Source organism: Corvus brachyrhynchos, unplaced genomic scaffold (genome assembly GCF_000691975.1).
Source record: "Corvus brachyrhynchos isolate BGI_N302 unplaced genomic scaffold, ASM69197v1 scaffold44, whole genome shotgun sequence".
In the NCBI taxonomy this organism is placed as follows: Eukaryota; Metazoa; Chordata; class Aves; order Passeriformes; family Corvidae; genus Corvus; species Corvus brachyrhynchos.
In genome coordinates, this window is record NW_008238359.1 from 1 (window position 1) to 20,886 (window position 20,886).

At 41.7% G+C, this 20,886-nt stretch overlaps 1 protein-coding gene across 7 annotated transcripts in view; it reads right to left on the reverse strand.

Annotated features, from left to right (window-relative positions):
• Positions 1–335: 335 nt before the first annotated feature.
• The window catches only part of LOC103616654 (trypsin), a 63,432-nt gene continuing 42,881 nt past the window's right edge, over positions 336–20,886 (reverse strand). Inside the window, exons 1-7 of one of the 7 annotated variants that reach the window (XM_017735913.1) lie at positions 8,885–8,971; positions 8,043–8,257; positions 3,487–7,498; positions 2,609–2,777; positions 1,744–1,997; positions 977–1,113; positions 336–591 (exon numbers count right to left, since the gene is read on the reverse strand). In XM_017735913.1, the coding sequence (XP_017591402.1) occupies positions 442–591; positions 977–1,113; positions 1,744–1,997; positions 2,609–2,777; positions 3,487–3,526 (750 nt within the window). In that variant the 5' untranslated portion in view covers positions 3,527–7,498; positions 8,043–8,257; positions 8,885–8,971 and the 3' untranslated portion in view covers positions 336–441. Of the gene's footprint in view, positions 592–976; positions 1,114–1,743; positions 1,998–2,608; positions 2,875–3,486; positions 7,499–8,042; positions 8,341–8,884; positions 8,972–20,886 lie in introns of those variants that run through there. The other 6 variants (XM_017735912.1, XM_008634867.2, XM_017735914.1 and 3 more) reach the window with 6 other exon arrangements.

Below are 20,886 nucleotides of genomic sequence, written 5' to 3' on the forward strand. Positions count from 1 at the left end.
AAAGAGGAATAAGCAAGTCAGGGCAGCCCTTGTTTCTTACAGTAAGCATCATTGTTCACACTGAAGGTGCTGGAGAGCTACACAAGGCGGAGGCAGAATCCTGAATTGGCCTTTTTGAAGTGAGAAATGTGGAGGATCTGACATAAATGAAAGGTTCCAAAAACAACTTAAAATAGCTGACTGATAGACTTCTAAAAATGAGTCTGTAAAGTTTTCCAAGATCCTTCCACTTCTACATGACTACAAGTATTAAATACTTTCTCCTGAGTGGCATTCACTGCCTCTGTGCTCCATATCACAGCCCATTGAAGTTCCCAAAGAAACAGTGCACAGAGTAGGGGTGCCTGAAAGTCTTTATTAGTTTTTCATAATTTTTGCTTGTCCAGACCCAAAAGAGCAGAAATGATGATGAGAAAATACAGGTCACACCAAAGGAGTGTCTCAGTTGGCAGCTATGGTGGACTGGATCCAGGAGACGTAGTTGCAAACCTTGGTGTAAACTCCAGGATAGCCCCTCTGGGCACATCCGATACCCCAGGAAACAATGCCCTGGAGCTCTCCATTGCAGACCACGGGACCGCCGGAATCTCCCTGTGCACACAAAGGATAGGGATATTCAGCAAATGGCATCAGCCTGAGCAACGAGCCAGAGATCCCTGAGATCACTGACTTTGGAGGAAGCCCTGTCAGGCTTACTCTGCACAGAAGTTCTACAACGGCCCTTTCTGATTCCCCCTCTCCACCTGATGCTACCGTGCCTGACTTTAGCTCCAAGGGTACCACAGCTAAGGATGAGTCAGCTGCCAGTTTTTGTGGTACTTGGCAAACATTCAGGATACGTGCGCCTGAAGCCTCAGCTGTCATTCAAAAACTCAGGTGTGCCAGTGCAGTGAGTATAGCTGAACTCTGTAACGTTAAGGCCTCTTCAGCTGGGAAAAGGCAGGAGAGAAATGAATGGGAGAGGCAGATGATTTACCTGGCAGGAGTCTTTTCCTCCCTCCAGGAATCCTACACACATCATGTTCGTGGTAATTTGCCCAGGGTAGGAATCAGAGCAGTCGGCGGCGGAGAGGACCGGAGCCTTCAGGCACTGCAAGGTGTCCGGGTAGTTAACTACAAGGAAATAGGGAGAGATGGCTGATGGCATTGCTGAGTCCCTTTCAGAGCTCAGAGAAGATCTTAGCAGAAAAGCAAATGCTGGACACATTCTGTTCTTGCAGCCATCCTGCTTCCTCTCAACAGTAAGCACAGCATGGGTTCCTTCTGTAGAGATGCAACAAATTCTACCCAAGGACCCACCACTCTACACTGCAGCCACCTCAACTTTTTGGGTACCTGGAATTCCATCAATTTACTACAGTGGGGCCACTCCTGTGCCAAATGCCCTGGAAGAAACCAGAGCCTCAGGAAAACCGTCTTCTCCTCTGGTGCAGGTCTAGATGTCATCAGTGGAATAGACACCACTCGCCATGCACATCTCTGACCATTGGTGTAAGAGAATGGAGCTCTCTAGTAGGAATTCTAGATCTACAGTCTCGGACTTCACCCTTATTCTCAGAGAACTGACAACTCTGTTGACATGAGCTGAATCCACTATGCTGACCCTACACTGACCCATCGCTCAAAGAAACCCGTGCCACAGCACTTCTCTCTGTTTTAGCCTGTCCTGTTGGGGGTTAATGGTGAGGTCTTGGAGACTGTCCCGGGCCCCCAGGGGGCTGTACATTCCCCCAGAGTACTCACTGCCACTGCTGAGAGTGTTGCCCCAGCCAGAGATCAGGCAGGTGGTGCCAGTGGCCACACAGCTGGTTGGCAGAGGAATTGTCTGGACAGCTTTGGTGAGCTGGGCTGGGGTGGCCAGCTTGATGAGCATGATGTCATTGTCCAGGGTGTAGGCACTGTAGCCAGGGTTGCGGATGACTTTAGCAGAGTTGATAAACTGCTGTGTGGATTCTGTGAGAGCCAGGTTGTGTTTCCCGAGCTGCACTTGGATGCGACTGGAAAAGAGAAGGCACAGCACGTACTTTACTGCTACTGGCAGGTTGAGAGGAACCTCCCTGTCACTGAGTGCACTTGCTCCAACATCACTGCCACAGAAGCTCTCTGGGGCAGGTGATCTTTCTTGTCCTGCAGGGAGCCCTGGGGATCCCCACTGAGACCTTAACCCACTCCCAGTAGGAGTGGTGAATTTCTCCAGGTTTGCAACTACATGACAGCAGTGAAATACATAGCAGCGCTTCATACAAATGTTCTGCAACAAATCAAACTGCTCTAGCCTGACCTCACTCCTTTTCCTGTTCTCCAGGGAGAATGCTTTAGCAAGATTCATGCAATTGATAAGAAATCACTTGATAAGAGCTCAGCACTCGTTGCTTGATTATCCCCTTGTTATTTCAGACAGTGCTCTGCAGTCACAGAAACATTTGCAGAAGTGGAAAAGCCCTCAGGATGCCTCGGCCCAGCTTCCTGAACGATCCACCCATCCCTTGGCTGTGTCCGGTCAGAATGGAGGCACTTACATATTTCTATCTCATAGCTCAGAATTCCTGCTAGAAGTGAACTGGAAGACAGAAGTAGGTTATAGAAGGATGTCATTTTTTCCACTCACGATTTGTAGCAGTGAGCAGCTGACACGACCCACTGGCTGCTGATGAGGGAGCCTCCACAGAAGTGATATCCAGAATTCAGGGACACCTGATAGGGCACAGAGTTCTCTGCACAGGTGTAGCCTCCCACAATCTTATCATCATCATCTTCAGCAAAGGTGGGGAAGGCAACTGCGAGATAAGAAGTGCCATGTGTCAACAGCTGGCCTAAGGTAATCTGGTGCCCTGTGACTGCCTCTTTGAAGCCCCTCATTGTAGGCTCCCCTTCTATGGACACTCAGGGCAGCAGTGGTGGGGAAGGCTAAGGCACATTCATTTGCTGCAGCCTCAGAAAAGAAGGGGATCAGACTTACACTGGTGCCTCTCATATCTGCAACTAAAGCCCTGCTGGCTACTCCCTGAGGGAACATAAGGACATAGAAATGTTCTTATGTTGGACCAGATCACAGGTGTGTCTTTCCCAGGACCCCGTTTGCAGAAACAGTCAAGAGTGGACTGCGGGAAAAAGTCAAACCAAATGTGCAGTGACATTTTCTTGGAGCACCCACCCAGCGTCCAACATTTTGCAGCTGCTTTAGGACTTCCTGGGCCAGAACAAATCCCTGTGCACTCCTTAGCCCTGAAGAGGGAGGCAGCCTTTTTCTGTAGCTATGGCCACATCTCTATAGCTGGGTCAGGAACCTCTATGGAGGCGTTCATTCCCCAGGTTGTGGCACAAGGCATTATGAACAGACAGAAGACAGAAGTTGCAGGGCTCCACCTTCAAACTTCTGCAAGTCGAAACTGGACTTGGCTTTCCCACAATAGGCCACCTTGCAATTTTGCTTAGAAAATCAGCATCCTATTAAATTACAGAAATAGAAATAAAAAATATACTCACCAGCCACCCCAATAAAGGCGAGAAGCAGCAGGCACTTCATGGTCTTGATTCAACCTCAAGCCCAGGCAGGCCAACTGGAAGTGGGAGCTGCTAGAAATACGTTTTTGGTAATGGCCTTATCTCTAGTCCAAGGTTTTCTCCAGACAAAAAGTACACAGTGGAAAATTTGAAGATCCAAATGTGGGCATTAACAGGCATTGGTAGAACGCACAAATAACATACCTGTTAATCATAAACCTCTGCTAAGATAGAGAGCTATTTTAAATTATTCTAGAGGGTGGCCTTCAATCTAAAAATACATTTTGGCTTTGGAAGATGTGTAGTTGTTTGTCTGTCTGATTCTTATACGCAGCACCTGTTGAGAAGAACTCTCAAACCTCTTTCAGATTCCTCTGTGCTGATGGTGTCTTTCTAAAAAATGCATATTTTTACCAGAAGCTGAATATTGTAGGTAGCAGACAGAAAGAACAATGAATTTATTGGAAAAAATAAAAAAGCCAGCAAAGCTAGTGGTTAACTTTGTTAAGTTTATTTCAGCAAATTCCTTTTCTTGACTAATGTGTGTTTTTATCGTATGCAACACAGTGTTTTCCTAAATCAAATTCCTGCATTGTAATTTCAAAAGGGAGGATAGAAAAACTATCCTGTGCCCCCCATTGCTTCCCAAGTTAAATAATTCCAATATGGCAATGCTCAGCATCTCCCTTTCCTAATTTCTCTCTCCTAGCCTGTATGAAAAGATCTGCCTAAGTACCAAACCATGTTTTTATTCATCTTTGGAATGTTCTACAGAGACTAATTTTTGCCACACAAGAACTTCAGTATAATGCTGATGTTTATGAATGTAATGTAGAGGAGCAATAATCCTGCAAACACAAATGGTGAGATCTTCTGAAATCCCTCTCTGCAGGAGTGGGGATTTCTGTCATGATGCAAAGTTTACTAAAGCTTAATGCTTTGCTGAATAATCATTTTCATTTTCCAAGCAGCTGCCAACTTCATCATGTTAGCTCCTGAAAGACACAGGATTCTCTCCAGAGACAGTAAAGAGAAGCCGTTTGTTTGGAGACGCTGGAATAGCTTGAGAGACTAAATAGGAATACTCTTCCTACTCCATTTCTTGATTAATTTTTTTGCAGGCCTGGAGGATTGATACACAAGTTTGTCAGTGTCCAGATGCATTTTTTTCTTCATGATAAAGTACAAGTCCAAGGCCAGTGACTCTTCCAAGGGGGTGCATGAATTCTGTTGGCCTCTAAACTGGCATCAGTGTACCACTTTCTTACAAGCATGTTTTATCCTGTGACAGAAAGAAGGATTTAGAAGCTTCCTGTGGCAAAGGAAAATGTCCATAATAGGACTAAGAGTGTCAAAAAAACCCCAAAGCTGTCCAATCCTGTCATAACTAAGCAGAGCAAGAAAAGTTTCCAGTTTACAATAGTGTTTAGTTTGAAATTTCTTTGTCCAAAACATGCCATTTTCATAGACAAAGGCTGTCATCAGATGTGCTGCTGAACATTCCATAGACCTGTTGTAACTTTTTTAGCAGGGTCTTTCAAAGAATACACTCAAGGATGTACACCTATTATTGCAAAGAGTTTCTCATATCATGTATTGATGCTGCAGTAGAAAGCTGGTGGCTCCAGGGGCACAGGGTAGGGGAGGGCTGGTGACTGAAGGGCAGTTGTGTTAGGTTTTATCAATGGACAAGCAATGGCAGCTGGTATTTCTAGAACTCCATGTTCCTAGTTCAAGTATTTCAGTCAGCTGTATCATTACAGGACTCAGATAAAGGAAATACATTTGTCCAGACTGATGCAAGATCCTGGGAAAGAGAAACCTGGTAAGACCATGGGCTGACAGAGATAAAACTTCCTAGGAGCATAAATCAGGAGGAGTTTCTGAGGGTAGTCCTTTTATACCTCACAGAACTTGCTGGTGGAGCGTCCATTGATTCTCTCTTCCCAACTGTTGTCTCCTTTCTGGGACAAGCTGGTACATACTCCAAAGCTTCTTATCCTCCAGCTCTCTGCACCTGAACAAAACTGCTGTCACAGCCTCTTGCCTTGTTCTCTATGCCTGTATTTCTCTTTCACATATGGCTACAATGCTTTTCTTCTATCTCTGTCCTTGCCAGAGACATGGATTCTTTGTGTCCCATAGAGAAAGAGGATGTAGGACATGACAGGGATTTATAAAATTATGAGTGGCCTGGGAGCCTGGGGAAGGATGGATTGCTTTTTGTCTGTTAGGGAGTAGCATGCAAAACTTGCCAGGGATGGCTGGTTCAAAACAAGGAAGGGACACTTCCTCTATTTTAGGAAAGCTGTGAAGTCCTTCCCACAGGTTTTTATGGATGCAAAACATTTACATGGCCTAAAAAAGAGAAGGGACACATTTATGGAAGAAAAATCCTTGGAGGGCTATGAGGTTGAAGGACGCCCACTCCAATCTCCCTCATCCTGAGGAATGGCCTGGTGTTGGAATGTTCCCTGTTACTACAGGCCAGCAAGGCACCAAAGATTATTACGGATCTCTCTGGACTCTCTCCCTTCTGCCAGTGTGTCACCCATGGCCCAGAGAAGGACAGTCAGGGTTGCTTAAGTCCTGCATAAGTTTGGAGAGTTACCCAAACTCATGCCTTCATTTGCTGGAACATAGAAGGTCTCCTGGGAGCACCTCAGCCCCTTGAGTAGGATGGGAGGGCACAGGTCAGGTCTGACCTGACAGAGATGTGTGTTAGAAGGTGGGTTTATCTGACAGTGCTGCTGGGCTGTTCTTGTTCAAGCAGAGATGGAAGTGGGGATAGAACTCAAATAATGGGAACACTTGCCCTAAATGATTCTGAGTTCTAAATGGTTTGCTGGGGGAGTAAAATATCTGTCTTTCCTGGGCAACATAAAGACTACTCAGAACACTGCTTTCCACACAACTTCTCTCTGTCTCTCACAAAGGATACTTAGACAGAGATCCTTATATCTTCCTTCCTCTAAAGCTGGTTTCTGTATTGCTTACATCATTATTTAAATCTGATCCAGAGAGCAACGGATGGTGATGCACATTTTCTTCTCCAGCCTTTGAGCAAAATTTCCCCATGTTCTGGAAATTGTCCAGTTGCCTTGGTATAATTTTTTCCTGCCCTCTTCTTGCTTCCTTTTCTGCAGCACAGAACCCAGGCATCCAGAAAGGAGTGTGGCCAAGCAAGGCTGTGGCAACTAAGATACAGTCTCCAGTTTTGGTGGAGAAGGAACTGGGGAAGTAGAAGAGGGAAGGGCAGAGTCAGAGGGAAGGGAGAGGCTTTGGGATGGTTAAAAACATTCCCCAAGGAGAGTTCCTTGTCTTCTTCCACTACTGTTTTCTGCCACAACCTGCTGTAGTTTCCTTAAGTTACCTCATCCTCCTTTTCTTCTTCTGCCGTCTTCATCCACTGCCACTTCCACTGACTTATCTTTTTTTAATTCTGCTGCCTTCTTCCGTTGTCTTCTCTGTTGTGTCTTCCTTCTCTAGTTATGTTGCTTTTCTTCACCACGGTCAACTCTTCACCTCTGTCAACTTTTCCATTGCTGCCTTCTATTCTTCTGCCATATTCTTTTGCCAGCTTCTTTGGTCACCTCCTCTTTTTCTTCTTACACTGCGTTCTTTTGCTGCCTCCCTCTGTCCCTTCCTCTGTCATCTTCTACTTCACACCATCCACAGCCCTGTTCCTCCTCCTCTTCCTGTTCTTCCAACACCACCTTCTGACATGTTCTTCTGCTACCATATTCCACTCTGTTCTTCATCCCCTTCTTGTCTTCTACTGCTTCCATCTTCCTTTCCCTTCTTTTGCCACCTTATTCCACTGTAATTTCTCCCTATTCTTCTACTGCCAGCATCCCTTTTGCAGCTGGAATATACAGACCTCAGATCCTCTGTATCCCTGACTCCAAAAGTCTACCTTTCAACCCTGAGTCTCCCTTAGTGCTTTCTGCAAGAGGGTTTTCTAGAACCTCTGCAAGCAGTTCCAGATAGGAGCCTAAAATGCAGAAGGGAGGAAGGGAGGGAGGGAGGGAGGGAGGAAGGCAGGAAGGCAGGAAGGCAGGAAGGAAGGAAGGAAGGAAGGAAGGAAGGAAAAAGGTGTAATTATTAATAGTTCCCAATAGATGGCTCTCGAAACACAGAGGTGACGGTGATGCTGAGCACACGGATCAGATTAATTTCAAGAACAGTAATTCTATCATGTAAGCTGATAAAAATGAATGCTTTTCTTCTTTTTGAAAATATGCAAAAATTATTTTGTTTCATCACACTCTGGTCAGATCTGTAGTTATCTCAACCCTTCGTGCCCCACATTGGCACCACAAAAGGATCATTATGCTTTAACCCCAGCTAGCAACTAGGTACAATGCAGCCGCTCGCTGACTCCCCTCACTTCCTCTCCTCCAGCTGGATGGGGAGAAGAATCAGAAAAAATAGTAAAAAACCTTTGTGGGTTAAGATAAGAACAGTTTAATACTTAAAACAAAATATAATAATGGTAGAAAAAGAAAATGCAAGAAAAACGAAGTGCAATTGCTTACCACCTGCTGAGCGATGCTCAGCCTGTCCCTGGGCAGGGACTAGTCCCCTGTCCAACTCCTCCCAGTTTATATTCTAAGGATGACGTTCTGTGGTGTGGAATATTCTGTTAGCCAGTTAGCGTCTGTTGTCCCAGCTATGTTCCCCCACAGCTTCTTGTTCACCTCCTTGCTGGTAGAGCACGGAAAGCTGAAAAGTCCTTGACTTGGAGTAAGTGCTACATAAAAACAACCAAAACATCAGTGTGTTATCAATATTATTCTCATATTAAAAACATAGTGCTGCACCAGCTACTAAGAAGAAAATTAACTCTATCCCAGCCAAAATAAGGACAGACACCTCCTCCATCTCCTCCATCTTCTCCTAATCTTCCAACATTTTCTTTCATTGCCTCCTCCTTCCTTTCTGCTGCCACCTTCTTCCACCGCCTCATTCTATTCTACCTCTTCTGTGTCCTCCTCCTTTTCTTTTTATATCACCTTCTTCTACCACTTTCATCCTGTGCTTTCTTCTGTGGCCTTCTCCTCATGCTGCCTTCTTCCATTGCCCCCTGCTCTTCTTCCAACACCTTTTTCCATCAAGTCTTCCTTCTCTTTTTTTGCTGCCTTCTTCTGACATCTTATCCCACCACCTTCTCCATTCCCTCTGCCTTCTTTTCCTCTGCCATCTTCTTCTGTCACCTGCACCATCATGTCCTCCTTTTCTTCCACCAGCTTTTTCTGGTATCTTCTTCCATCACTTACTTCATCACATTCTTCATCACTTCCTTCTTTCCTAATTCTAGCACCTTCTTCTATTGCCTCCTTTTCTTTTTTCATCACACACTTCTGCTGCATTCTCTTACCTCTGCCCTCTCTTCCTTCACTGCCTTTTCCACCACCTCCATTGCTGCCTCCTTCACTTCTTCTGTCACCTTTTTCCTTCACCTCCTCTGTTGTCTCTTGCTTCTCCTTCCATTGCCTTCATCACCATTGTCTTCCATTGCCTCCTCAGTTCTTTCTTCCTTATTTACTTCCACAGCCTCCTCCTACCCTTCCTTCACTGTCTTCTTCCATAGCCTCTTTTTTCTCTTCTTCCAATGTCTTCTGCCACCTTCCTTAATTGCCTTGTCTGTAGCCTTCTCCTTCTCTTCTTCCAACACTTTTTCTTTGCCTCCTCCATTTCCTCCTCCTTTATTCTGTGGCTTTCTTCCTCTGCCTTTTTTTGTTCCCTCCTCCATTGCCTCCTCCTTCTATTTTTCTGCCTGCTTCTGTTGCCTTCATCTGCCACAGCCACCTTCCAACGCAAATGCCTTCCTTCTGCCGCCTCCACCTTGTTCTGTCTTCTTCCACCACCATTTTTCCTTCCACCACTGCTGCCTTCGTGCACCGCCTGTCTCTGCTGTCTTCTTCCACTGCTTTCTGCTGCCACCACCTCCTGTCAATGCAGTCTGCTGTCACATTCCATCACTGCCTCCTGTTGCTGCCTTCTGCCACCTCCCACTGCTGCCACCTTCCACTGCTGAATTAATCAGCCACTGCCTCCATATGCCAAAGCTGCCTTCTGTCTCACTGCCTTTACCACTGCATTTCACCACCACACCCTTCCATGACTTTCATTCTTTAGCCTCTGTATTCCTCCACCTTTGGCCTTTGCCACCTTCCACTCCCTCCACCTTCCTTAATTCATCACCTTTTTTCTTCCAGCTTCTTCCATCACCTACTCTGTCATCTCATCCATCATCTTCTTCTCTTCCACCACCTTCTTCGGCCTCCTTTCTTACATCACTTCCTTTGTCACCTCCTCCTTCTTTGCTTCTGCTGCAGCCCTTTGCAACTTCTTTTGTCACCTTCTCCATTGCCTCCTCCTTCTGCTCCTCCATGGCCTTCTTCTGCTGCCTGCTGCCACTCCTTGCTTCTGCCACCTCTTCCACCATTTTCTCCTTCCCTTCTTCCACATTTCCAAGACATCCTAATGAAAATGTTATTGGCAAGCCCAATAATTGTAACTATAGTTGTTAATGACTGTATAGGAATTTCTGTATCAGGTCATTGGCAAATTACTCCATTGGAAAACTTGTATTTTTCAGTATAATTATGAGAGTGTAGCATTTTAACAGCATAAAGAAAATCGGTTTTTTCCCTAGTGTATTGCCCAGTGGTATAGGTCCTAACTCTGCCTCTGACAGTAATCTTGTACTATTCCACTGATCCTTGAGTAAATAACATCACCCTTCTATCTGTTTGTGTTCCTGCCTTTTTTCTGTGTCTTAGCTATACATTCTGGAGATCTTAAGACAGGGACACTTTACATTAGTTATTTTCACTTTTTACCCAGCATGAAAGAAATACAGTGGGATCTTTATAGCAAAAAGTAGTACTGAAGTTCCGTATCCAGTGTGTCTATATACTTTGTGCTCTTGACAATCAAGAGATTATTTCATAGAACCACTGAGTACTTTTTGCCTGAAGGAAGATCCAGGGGGTGGGGGTCTGTGGTCCAACCTCCAACTTAAAGCAACACCAGTTTATAACCTAGAAGAGGTCCTTAGGGACTTCCCAGTAGAGAATTGGAAACCTCCAAGGAGGGAGATTCTACAGTCTTTCTGGGCACCTTCTGTTCTAACACAGTAGGACCCTCAAGGGCAAATTCTTTTCCTTTTATTTCTGCAACTCATAACCATTCCATCTTGTCATTACGTCTCCATTTCCCTACCCCTGCCTTTTTTGCTAGTGAAAGGTTGGAATTATACCTCCTCTGGCGCTACCTGCCCTTAGCTTTCTTCTCTCCAAGTCAAATAAAAACAGGTCTCTTGTTTTTTTCTTGTATGTCATGTACCACCTAGTCATCTTGGACACTAATCAACTCGTTGGCCATTTGCTGGAAATTCTCAGGTATATAACACTACTTTTGCATGGAGGGGAAGGTGTGAACAAAACTGGACTTTATTCAGCCCTTTACAATAGTCAGCTCTCCAAAAGGAGCAGAAGGGGTTAGTCATCAAAGTCAGTAACACAGGTCAAGCAGAAAATGGATAAAAAAGCTTTTTGCTAATGACGCAGTACATGTACTATTGACCTAGCAATGACAAATAGTCTATGATCCATCTTGCCCTTAATTATTGAAGACCAGATAATTTTTTCACTAGTTTTACATGGTGCAAAAGAAATTTAACTATTTTTCCTAGCCTAGGAAGCAGGATAAGAATAATTTTGCATTTTCCCCAGAAATTTAAGTCATTGTAGAGTGCCGGTGCCCTGGAACAGAGTTAAGTTTTTTATCTAAAAATAATAATTGTGGCATCTTAGCATACTAGATTCTTTCTGTAGTGTGTGCTTGTTGACCAATAACATTGGTGTTTGGAATGCATGAGAGAATGGGCAGGTCCAAGTCACAATTCTTTGGTACTTGTGCAATCATTTTCATTAGTCAACACGATAAGAGTCAAAAACTTTACTTGAGCCTGTTATTACTCTTGCTCACACACAAAACGAAATCATTCCATGAAATGTACATCAAGCACCATGTCCAGGAGATTTCCTTGAAACGTATTGCATTTATTTAAAAATACATCCTGTTGGATGCACCAGCGTCTGAATGGGAGGAGCACATGTGCATTTTCCCTGCAGATGCTTCAGGGGTACATCTATCTCTGAAGGAAAGTGTAGGTAAGCCACCAGCTCACTTAGGGCAAGTGAAAACTAGAGCTTTCAAAAAATGATGGCCTGGAAATATGGTTCCTCACTGAAATCAAGGACTAGATCAATTCCACTGAAACACAACATAGAATCATAGCATTATAGAATCACATAATCATAGAATATTAAGGGATTAGAATGGACCTTAAAGTCCCCACCCCTTTTCATCCCCCACCATATCTCTGGGTCACTAGCTTGGCACTTTAGTTGTCATGGTGCTCACACAGCCTCTTCTTATGCCTGTGACTGATCCCTCCTCGTTAGCCAGTTGTCTTGCTTTAGACCAGCAAATTAATGTGGTATTGAAATGTTCTGGGTTTCAATACAATTTAAAGGTGAAACTTCAAGGGTTTTGTGGACCTTGCACTTAACATTGGTGTCTCAGTTCCAGCAAAGCTATAACATGTCATTTTACAGTTGTAGAGATAGAGAGGACTCTTCAGATGCAGCTGATAATTTATTATAGTGTGTAAATCTGCAGAGAGGTTAGGAAGACTTCCAGCAGGACAAATTTCCTAAACTTTTAATTAATCCAGAAAACAATTCTGGTTTTGTGAGGCCTTTTCACTATTTCCTTTCCCCCTCAAAATGTTTTATTAACTTTCTAAGGACTATGAATTAAAACTCAGACAATTGCTTTCTACTTACTATATATTATGTGATATGTTACTAGTATGACACTCAAGAAAATTCTCTCAGAAGTGAGGCTAATCAAGAATAGAAGTCTCACTTTAAAGATTACCAATATCACAGAGTCTGGAGTCAGCCAGGCTTCCCCAGCAAGGGTCCTGTCTTGTCTGGGAGATCTTATGCAATGAAGCTCTTGCAGAGAGGTTCATTTTGAGCAAGCAATTAGTTATTTTTCATACCTTTTTGATGTAAATACATAAGTAGGCATAGGACATCAGTGCCTGGAAGAGTTGTTGCTGAGTCCTAGTTTTCTGCAAAGTCAGTTCTTCACCACAGTTTCTTTGTCCTGCACCCACCAGGTTTTGTTCGTGGGTTTTTGGGTTTGCTTGTTTGTTTGTTTGTTTTTTCTGAAAGGAACATCCTCTTATAAATAAGACTGTTCGCAAGAGAATTCTGTCACTGCACAAGACACGTTTGCCAGTAAAATAGACAACAGATTTGCTAAAATACTCTTTTCTGTGGAAAACCTTTGCTATTGTTATCTATCATTCTTCACAGCAATGGCTGAAAATGATGAATGATGCCACCCATCTGTTGTGCAGCACAAGCTAACATTTTCAATAATGAGTTGGGCAGTTGGACAGAGTGCACCCTCAGCAATTTTGCAGATGATATAAAACTGAGAGGACTGATTGATACACCTGTTGAGATAAATAGAACATCCTGTACATGGGAAAGAATAACCTCATGTACCAAAGCTGGAAAGCAGCTTTGCAAAAGAAAAAAAAGGGACGTAGGAGTCATAAAGCAAAGGTTGAAGATGAGTCAGCAACATGCCCTTGCAGCAAATAAGTCCAACAGCATTTCTGACTGCACTAAGAAAAGTGTTCCCAGGTCAAGGAAATTATTACCTGTATTACACACCAGCAAGATCATATCTGGGATATGTATTCGGTTCAGGACTCCCCAGCACAAGAATTATATGGACATGCTGGAGTAAGTCCAGCAAAGGGCCACTAAGATCATGAAGGGACTGGAGCACCTTTCATATGAGGAGAGGCTGAGAGATCTGGGATTGTTTAGCCTTAAAAACAAAGGTTCAGGAAGAACCTTGTTGATGGGTATGAATGTCTGAATAAAGAAAACAACATCAGCCTATTCTCAGTTGTGTAAGAGTCATAAAATCAATTCCAGAAAATTCTGTTTAAACATAATCCCCCTCATTTTTTACTGTAAGGGTAGTCAAACACAGGAACAGGTTGCCCAGCTATGTTGTATAGTTCTTGAGTATCTTCAGATACTGAGTATCTTTGGAGATGTTCCAAACCTGACTGAACACTGAGCAAGCTGCTCTAGCTGACTGATTCAAGAGCAGAGGTCAGCCTAGACAATCTTCAGAGATTCCTTCCAACCTCAAGATATTTGCTGTGATTCCATAAATGGAATCTTAAAGCCAAAGAATCTTAAATATTCTTTTAATTTTTGAGATATTTGCATAAATAAGTGATAATTTCTAAATTGACTCTCACACACCCAGGAAAGAGGAAGATATGTTTTTCTGTACCAAATAAATTGACTCTTTGTATCTGCACTACATTCCAATGTTCCCTTTGGAAATTACTGTAATGCTGCCTGCAGTGCACTGAAGTAAGACACATTAAAAACAATAAAATTGTTCCATTAAACTGTATAGGTTTATGATTGAGGTCCTGCTCTCCTAGCACTCTTAATAAGTTGGAAGAAGCAAATCCTAGTCCTAGTCTCATAGGAATAGTTATATTACCTACTGAAACTACCAGAAATATATAGTCCATTTACTGACTTTAAAGTCAACTAGGAGAGGTTTTATGCACAATTTTAGCTGCAAGACTGTAATTTCTGTCTCCATTAGTCCTATAAAAAATGACATCAAGCACTGCAAAGTAAAGACTTCATCTATCCTTGACCCTGTAGACATACAAGCTATCCTCAAATTTTGGAACCTATACATATCCCAGCCCAGACTACTTCAAGTCATAGGTCCCCTTCAAATCCTATTGCTGATTTTCTGCTTACTTTCTCTTGAAACAGCTAAACAGAAGAAACAGCTAAGTCTGTAATGGTTCCTTCTGAAATGTCTAAGCTTGTGTAAATGAATTGCTTTGAAAGACACAACCTATTATACAAATCCCACTTAACAACCATTAAAGCTAAACGAATTCTAAGCAGGAAGAGGAATTATCCTGTGGGCCACCATTAATTCACTAAGCAGCAGTCTCTTCCTTCACCTCTCTGTTTCTCTTCTGCACTTTTTTCCTCTTTAATCTTGTCAGAATGCCTGAGGAAAATAAAAACAGTTGAAAGTGTTTTCCCACAGAGAACAGAGCTGTGAAGAATTCATCTCACTATTTCCTCAAGTCAGTGTGTAGGAAACCAGGATGGGCTTGAAGGAAAGATTCTGTGGGAATAGATATGAAAATCCTAGCTCAACCATTCTGATCCTTGCTCTTCCCTATTTTTTTCACTGTCTCTTCAAAAAGTCTCTTTGGGCAGTTCACTCCTGAACAACTGCATAAAAACAGTCTCTCAACACAAAGGTCTTTTAGTTGCAGAGGCAAAAGGAGCAAGATGAGTATTTGGCACGGGCTTCCAGAATCTGGAAGGCTACCAGTAAACACTGAGCAGTTGACAGCTTTATGGTGATGTAATTGCTAAACGATAATGGTTTCAACAGCTGTGTCACAGACCAAATGTTTTACACAATCCTATTCAGGTTGTATTTATCCTAGTCCACACAATTTCAGACCCTGGAGTCTGTTTATGAGATTATTTCAAGCTCCATGACTTGCTCAACAGGAGCACAGTGAAGGTTATTCATTAGACCTAATTGATTAAGGGACTAGAGCTCCTCTGCATCTACTGAACTTAGTGAAAAGTAAATCCTTCCCCTCTGGAATGCTTCTCATGATCTGCACCCCACATAAGGCGAGTATCCCAGTCACAAAGTCTGGTTGATACACAGCCTTACAGACACAGACTACTGCTAGTACTGCTATGAATTTCACTGAAAAAAGATTGACACAGTTTTTGACATTTTCCCCTGTCCTCCAAAGGACAGCATATTTTCTTACATAAGACCACAGTTTTAATTCAGTGCAATTTCAGTCTTCAGGATAGGAGTAATTTTAAGGTATAAAAGCTGTATCACCCCAGCATGCATCCTTAGTTGCAAGGCTACTATTTAGAGCCAGTGTATGTTCTGTGCAGGTAAGCTGTAGGTAACACTCTTAGAAGTCAGATGAAGAAGATATGGAAAGACAATGCTTTGACACAAGCAGTTTGTGAAGGAGAGAAAACTTTCGTTTGCAACTCTGCAAGTGCAAGTCAGTTAACAGTGGAATCAAGCTCACGGGTATTTATTATTCCTATCTCTCTCTATTGCTGTATTAAGAGCTAGTGCTTATGGGACTTGGAAATATCATTCTTATTGGACAGCACAATTCTGTACAGCTCTGTATTGATTTCAAGGTTCTATAATTGGGTTTATATGGTATTGTAACCCAACACATCAGGCAGAACTTCTGTTATTTGCGGTTTATAGGAAGTCAGTGGCAGGAAGATGATACTTTAATCATTTTGAGCAACACACTAATGCCTTTGGAATAAAAATACTCTCTGGATCATATCCTGTGATTTCAGAGCTCTTTCCTATTTGAGTTGCTCTCACTGTTTGGGCTTTCACTTGATGTTATTCTAGCCTTTTTAAAACTAAGTATGATAATTATTAAATATTTTACTGAGCAGTGTACTGCAGCTTCAGGGAATACTGAAGGGCACTGCTATGACACTTTATTGCAGTTGACAAAGAATGTGGTAATATTTTGGGTGTGCTTGTCTTTGGAGTGTTCCCTTTACATTCTGTTACCCTTCTTATTTCCCCATTCCTGGATGCTAAAATAGATCTCTTTGTAACTGTAAACAAAACAAAATTTGAATCATGTGAATGATTCTGGATGCTCTCTGAGTAGGATGGTGTTTTACTGGAACAGAAACTCCTGTGGGCTTCCTGCACACCTGGATACAAGTGGTGAAAAATTATCTTGGCTTGCCCGTACTCTTGGCAAGACATGAAACAACATCTGTTCCCAAAGCCATTTATACACGTTAACGTAGGACTGAGCCTGATCACAGAAACTCTTAGTCCCAAGACTGCAAAAGCCTTCTGATCCAGAGACATGGCAAGAGAGGACCTAACACACAACTATCTGATTAAGAAAATTTTGTCTTGCTACAAAACCTTTATTTTAGAGCAACTTATTTTGCTCCCAATTTCTCCCAATAAAATGCATGGCAAATTGCATGGCCACTGATTTTTTGGTGGAATTTAGCACCATAGCTTTTTATTAGTATTCATAGGGAGAGCATGATTTTGTTAGGTAGTTTGCAATGTCATGCATTCATAGCATGCATTCTACACTTGTAAAACTGAGAACAGAAATTGGCCAAGTAATCAGAGTCCTTTACTGTAACTACTGCATGTTATCAAGCTTTTGTCAGTGGTCAGTTCGTTCTATGACCACTCTTTATATGTTCCTACTGAATATATACAAATACTTTTTTAAAACAGCTTTCCTTTTTCTTTTCCCAGTTTTCTGCTAGTTTTTTTTTACTGCATTTCTCAGAATAAGGTCTTTGATCTTCACTTGCTGACTCAATGACTTATGAGATTTTAAACAAGATGGACTCATTCAGAGAATTCACAGAAACCTGAAACTTATGAAATTATTCATATGTACTGAATTATGCTCTTGAGCCATTAAAAACTTTTGCTGCAACCTAGCCCCAGAGAGGAATGAGTTCAAGAAGCCAATAAAATCTTTGTTTGGGCTTTTGCTCAGTAAGCTCTCTGAAAGCCATTAAATCTTACAGTCATTTCACACATGTGCTCTGTGTACCTTCTGAATTGTCTGACTGACAAGAACAACTAAAACAGGGCTAAAGACCTTGGAAAGGAACATCAAATAATGTTTATATTTATCCTGTCACTGATGTTACTTAAGAATCATTCTTTTGATGCCACTGATTTCAGCTGCAAGAGGAGAAATTGGCTTCCCCTGGACAAACATAGAAGAGAAGCTGACTTGGACCAAATAGTAGCAAAATCTAAGCCCAATGTATGTTGGCTCAGTTCTTCAGAGCTCATGTATGACTGGTATCTTTTTCAGGCCTGAAATGTGAAGTTTCCACAGATTTCCCCAGTTATGGGAGGTGTTTTTTCACAAACTCACACCAATTAAAAAAAAAGTACTACTACTAATAATAACAATTCTCACTTTAATTTGGAAAACTAGAATGCAATAAAACATCCTATAATGTCTCTCAGTCAGACATCTCTGGCAAGAGGATCAGGCAGTCAGGCAGATGGCATTATTGAGTCTCTCCCGTTGGCTGAATATACTGTTCTTAGTTCAGGTAAGCAGTCTGGTCAAGCTGATGTTAATGCCAGTGCAGAACACAAACTTTGATAGCGAATGCAGAATTTCTTTCCATGTTTCATTATTTTTAAAGCATGAAAAGATTACAAAGACAATATCCCTGTTTACAAAAAGAGATCATGGTCTTCAGAGCCAATGTGCTTACATACTCACATACCTGCTCACAGGTATGTAACTGTGCACAGCTGCAGCTCTTCTGGGGAACTGTCAGAGGCATTGTGTCTCAGGAAACAAAAATTGGCACTGTCAAGGCACAAGATTTGCAACCAGTAGTGACCAGCAGCAATGGATTTTAACTATGAAGAACAACAAAAAAACCCCACCCCACCCAAAAACAAAAATAAAAAACCACCAAAAAAACAAAAACAAAAAAACCCACCAAAAAAACCCCCAACCAACCAAAAAGCTCCAAACCAAAACATAAAGAGTTACGGGATTTCTAAATTTATTTCTTTGTTAAGCAGTGGCTTCGATTAACACATGTGAAGAGTTTAAGAAACAGAACTACAAAAGGGTTAAAAGAGACAAAGTCCATGATTTCCTGGATGAAAGTCATCTTTAATCCAGGATGAGAAAAAAGTTGCGGGGCATCTAGTAAATTTCCCGTTGAAAAAGTCATTCTTTAGATGTTTATTCTGAGGCTTCTTGCATCTCCTTCTGAAACACCGGGTACTGGCCTCAAGGTCAGTCTATTACTCTGTGCTATCCTTAGCATGTGATGAACTCTTTCTGGTTGGCTGTAGGCTTGGAAAGAAGTGGAAAAAAGATGTATTTACTTCCTTTACCTCCATAATTACAGCAAAAATATACTGTCTTTACTGACACCTTAGGTGTCAAACTATGAGTTAAAGACAAATAAAGACCAAGCATATTTTGCTGCAAAATTGCATTTATTCTTGCCATTTTTATCTGGATATCCCCTGTTCAGTTTGTGGTGAAGGAAGATGAAAACCATCATGTTGCACTTCCGATCCGTTAACCAGGGGATGTTTAGAAAACACCTGTATTTTGATCCTCTTCAAAGCTCCAGACGTCACTGCTAGGAATATTTTATGACTTCCAGAACTCCATGCTCTCTAGCATTGGCATCTTGCAATTGTTTTCAATCTTTCCTTTCCCAGAGATCTTTATATACATGATTCCTAACAGCTAGAGGCATAATAAACCTTTATTGGATTGTTTTCTTTTGGAGAGCATAGTTTGATTACACTGTATTCAAATTTTGCAGCAATTGAAAATACACAGAATATAGGTCTGAGTACATATTATTCTAATGTAACTTCTTGAAGGTCTAGTGACTGAAAGGCAGCTGTCATAAAGCCATATAACTAGTATTTTCTACCAGCAATTGCCTGGCTTTTTTTACTGCCTTTATGTACTTCAGTTGCTTAAAAATCTTTTTATGTACCTTTATTGATGCTGATATGTATTCATTATACTCTGATGTCAGTGCCTGTGTTTTGGTATTCCTGCTTATTGAGTATTCATTACTTGACCCAATAAAGTTGTAAGATTATCACTTAAAAAGTGAGTTAGAGTCAGCTGCCATAAATCTGTTTGTGATCCCCAGAATGTGAGCACAATCAATCAGCAGTTCCAGCCAGCAGACTTTAATGAATCATATGCTTTGGTCTACTTTTGGTGGTTGTATAAGATACATTAATCAACAATCCATGCATGTTTAGAAAATACTAGAATCAGTCAGCCTTTGCTTTGAGATTTTAATTTTTCACATTGCTTTGATGATTATAACATCATTTGGTACAGAGGATGGTTTGCTCATCATGGTCTGATGATTTGCTTATGATTTAATCAAGCACTAAATTCAGAGAGGAATGTGACTGCATCTGGCTTCCCCTACTATTTTTAAAGAGATGGGGGGCAGTCAGTATTCCAGGAACATGACAGCTTTGCAATCATAGTGCTTATATTTAAGTTTTTTGTAAAGAGGTTCATTATGTGAAGTGTTTATGCTAAGGATGATTATGAAATCAGTGGTGAATAAGGGACTGCCGTTGCCATTTATGAAGTCTTAATGGGACCCCAGACCACTCTTGCAATGTCCAGCACAGCAGAGTACCAAGACAGTGGCAAGGTGGTCTCCTGAAAAACTTCATATGCCTTTTGAGGAGCTGGTAGTACAAGGTGTCTGCTCAGAGGAGATGGATTTCAGTGACTACAGTCAGAGAGAAAAGCACCCTGGCCTGACTCATATAGAGAGAAAATTGCCTTAAGATCCTACAAGAATTTAAAATATCAGTATACAAGTTTTTAAATCCTTTTCAAAGTATTGGGAAAGGGGGTTTTTGTTTGCATGAAATTTAAGAGTAATATGAGATTGTTCACAAAAAATCAATGGTAATCTCTGCATATAGAGCTATCTAGAAGACATGTTAATGATGAAAAGGAAATTGACTTTGTAAGATTTTTGTTGAAAAATGTTGCAAAGTAATGTTGGCTTTATGACTGTTCATCTCTTGCCAGTGTACCTTCCAGGTTCCTTATTTATTATCCTATTTAATACTTAATCTATGCCCAATATCCATTGCATGTAGCAGCTAAAAGTCCAGACATCATTGATCATTTCTGAACTATGTGGTTCCAGAAGTAATTTTCTGACTAATTATCACTACTTTGGCTTCACCCATCAGGTGTGATCTAACTAAAATTACTATCTTATCAAGATAAATGCGACCAAAACATCCTTTCCTATTTCTCACGAACAAGCTGTGACATGTAAAATGTTACACATGATGCTCCTCTGACTGACATTAACATTCTCCAACAGAGTCTGTAGAAATGGATGGGCACAGTTTTAGTCACTTTGTCTCATGGCCTAACATATTGTCTTAAAACATATCTTAAAATGGAATTTTGCTATGATACCAGACCATGGACATGGGTGTCTGAGGCTCATATCTATCCTGGTTATTCTACAAATCACTACGTCCCACCAGCCTCATTATGTTGTATTATTGTAAGAGCCTTTCAGGTAGCAAATCTATTATGATAAATGTCTATGTGAAGATGGCAACTTCTTGTTGAATAGACTTGCTCCCTGTATA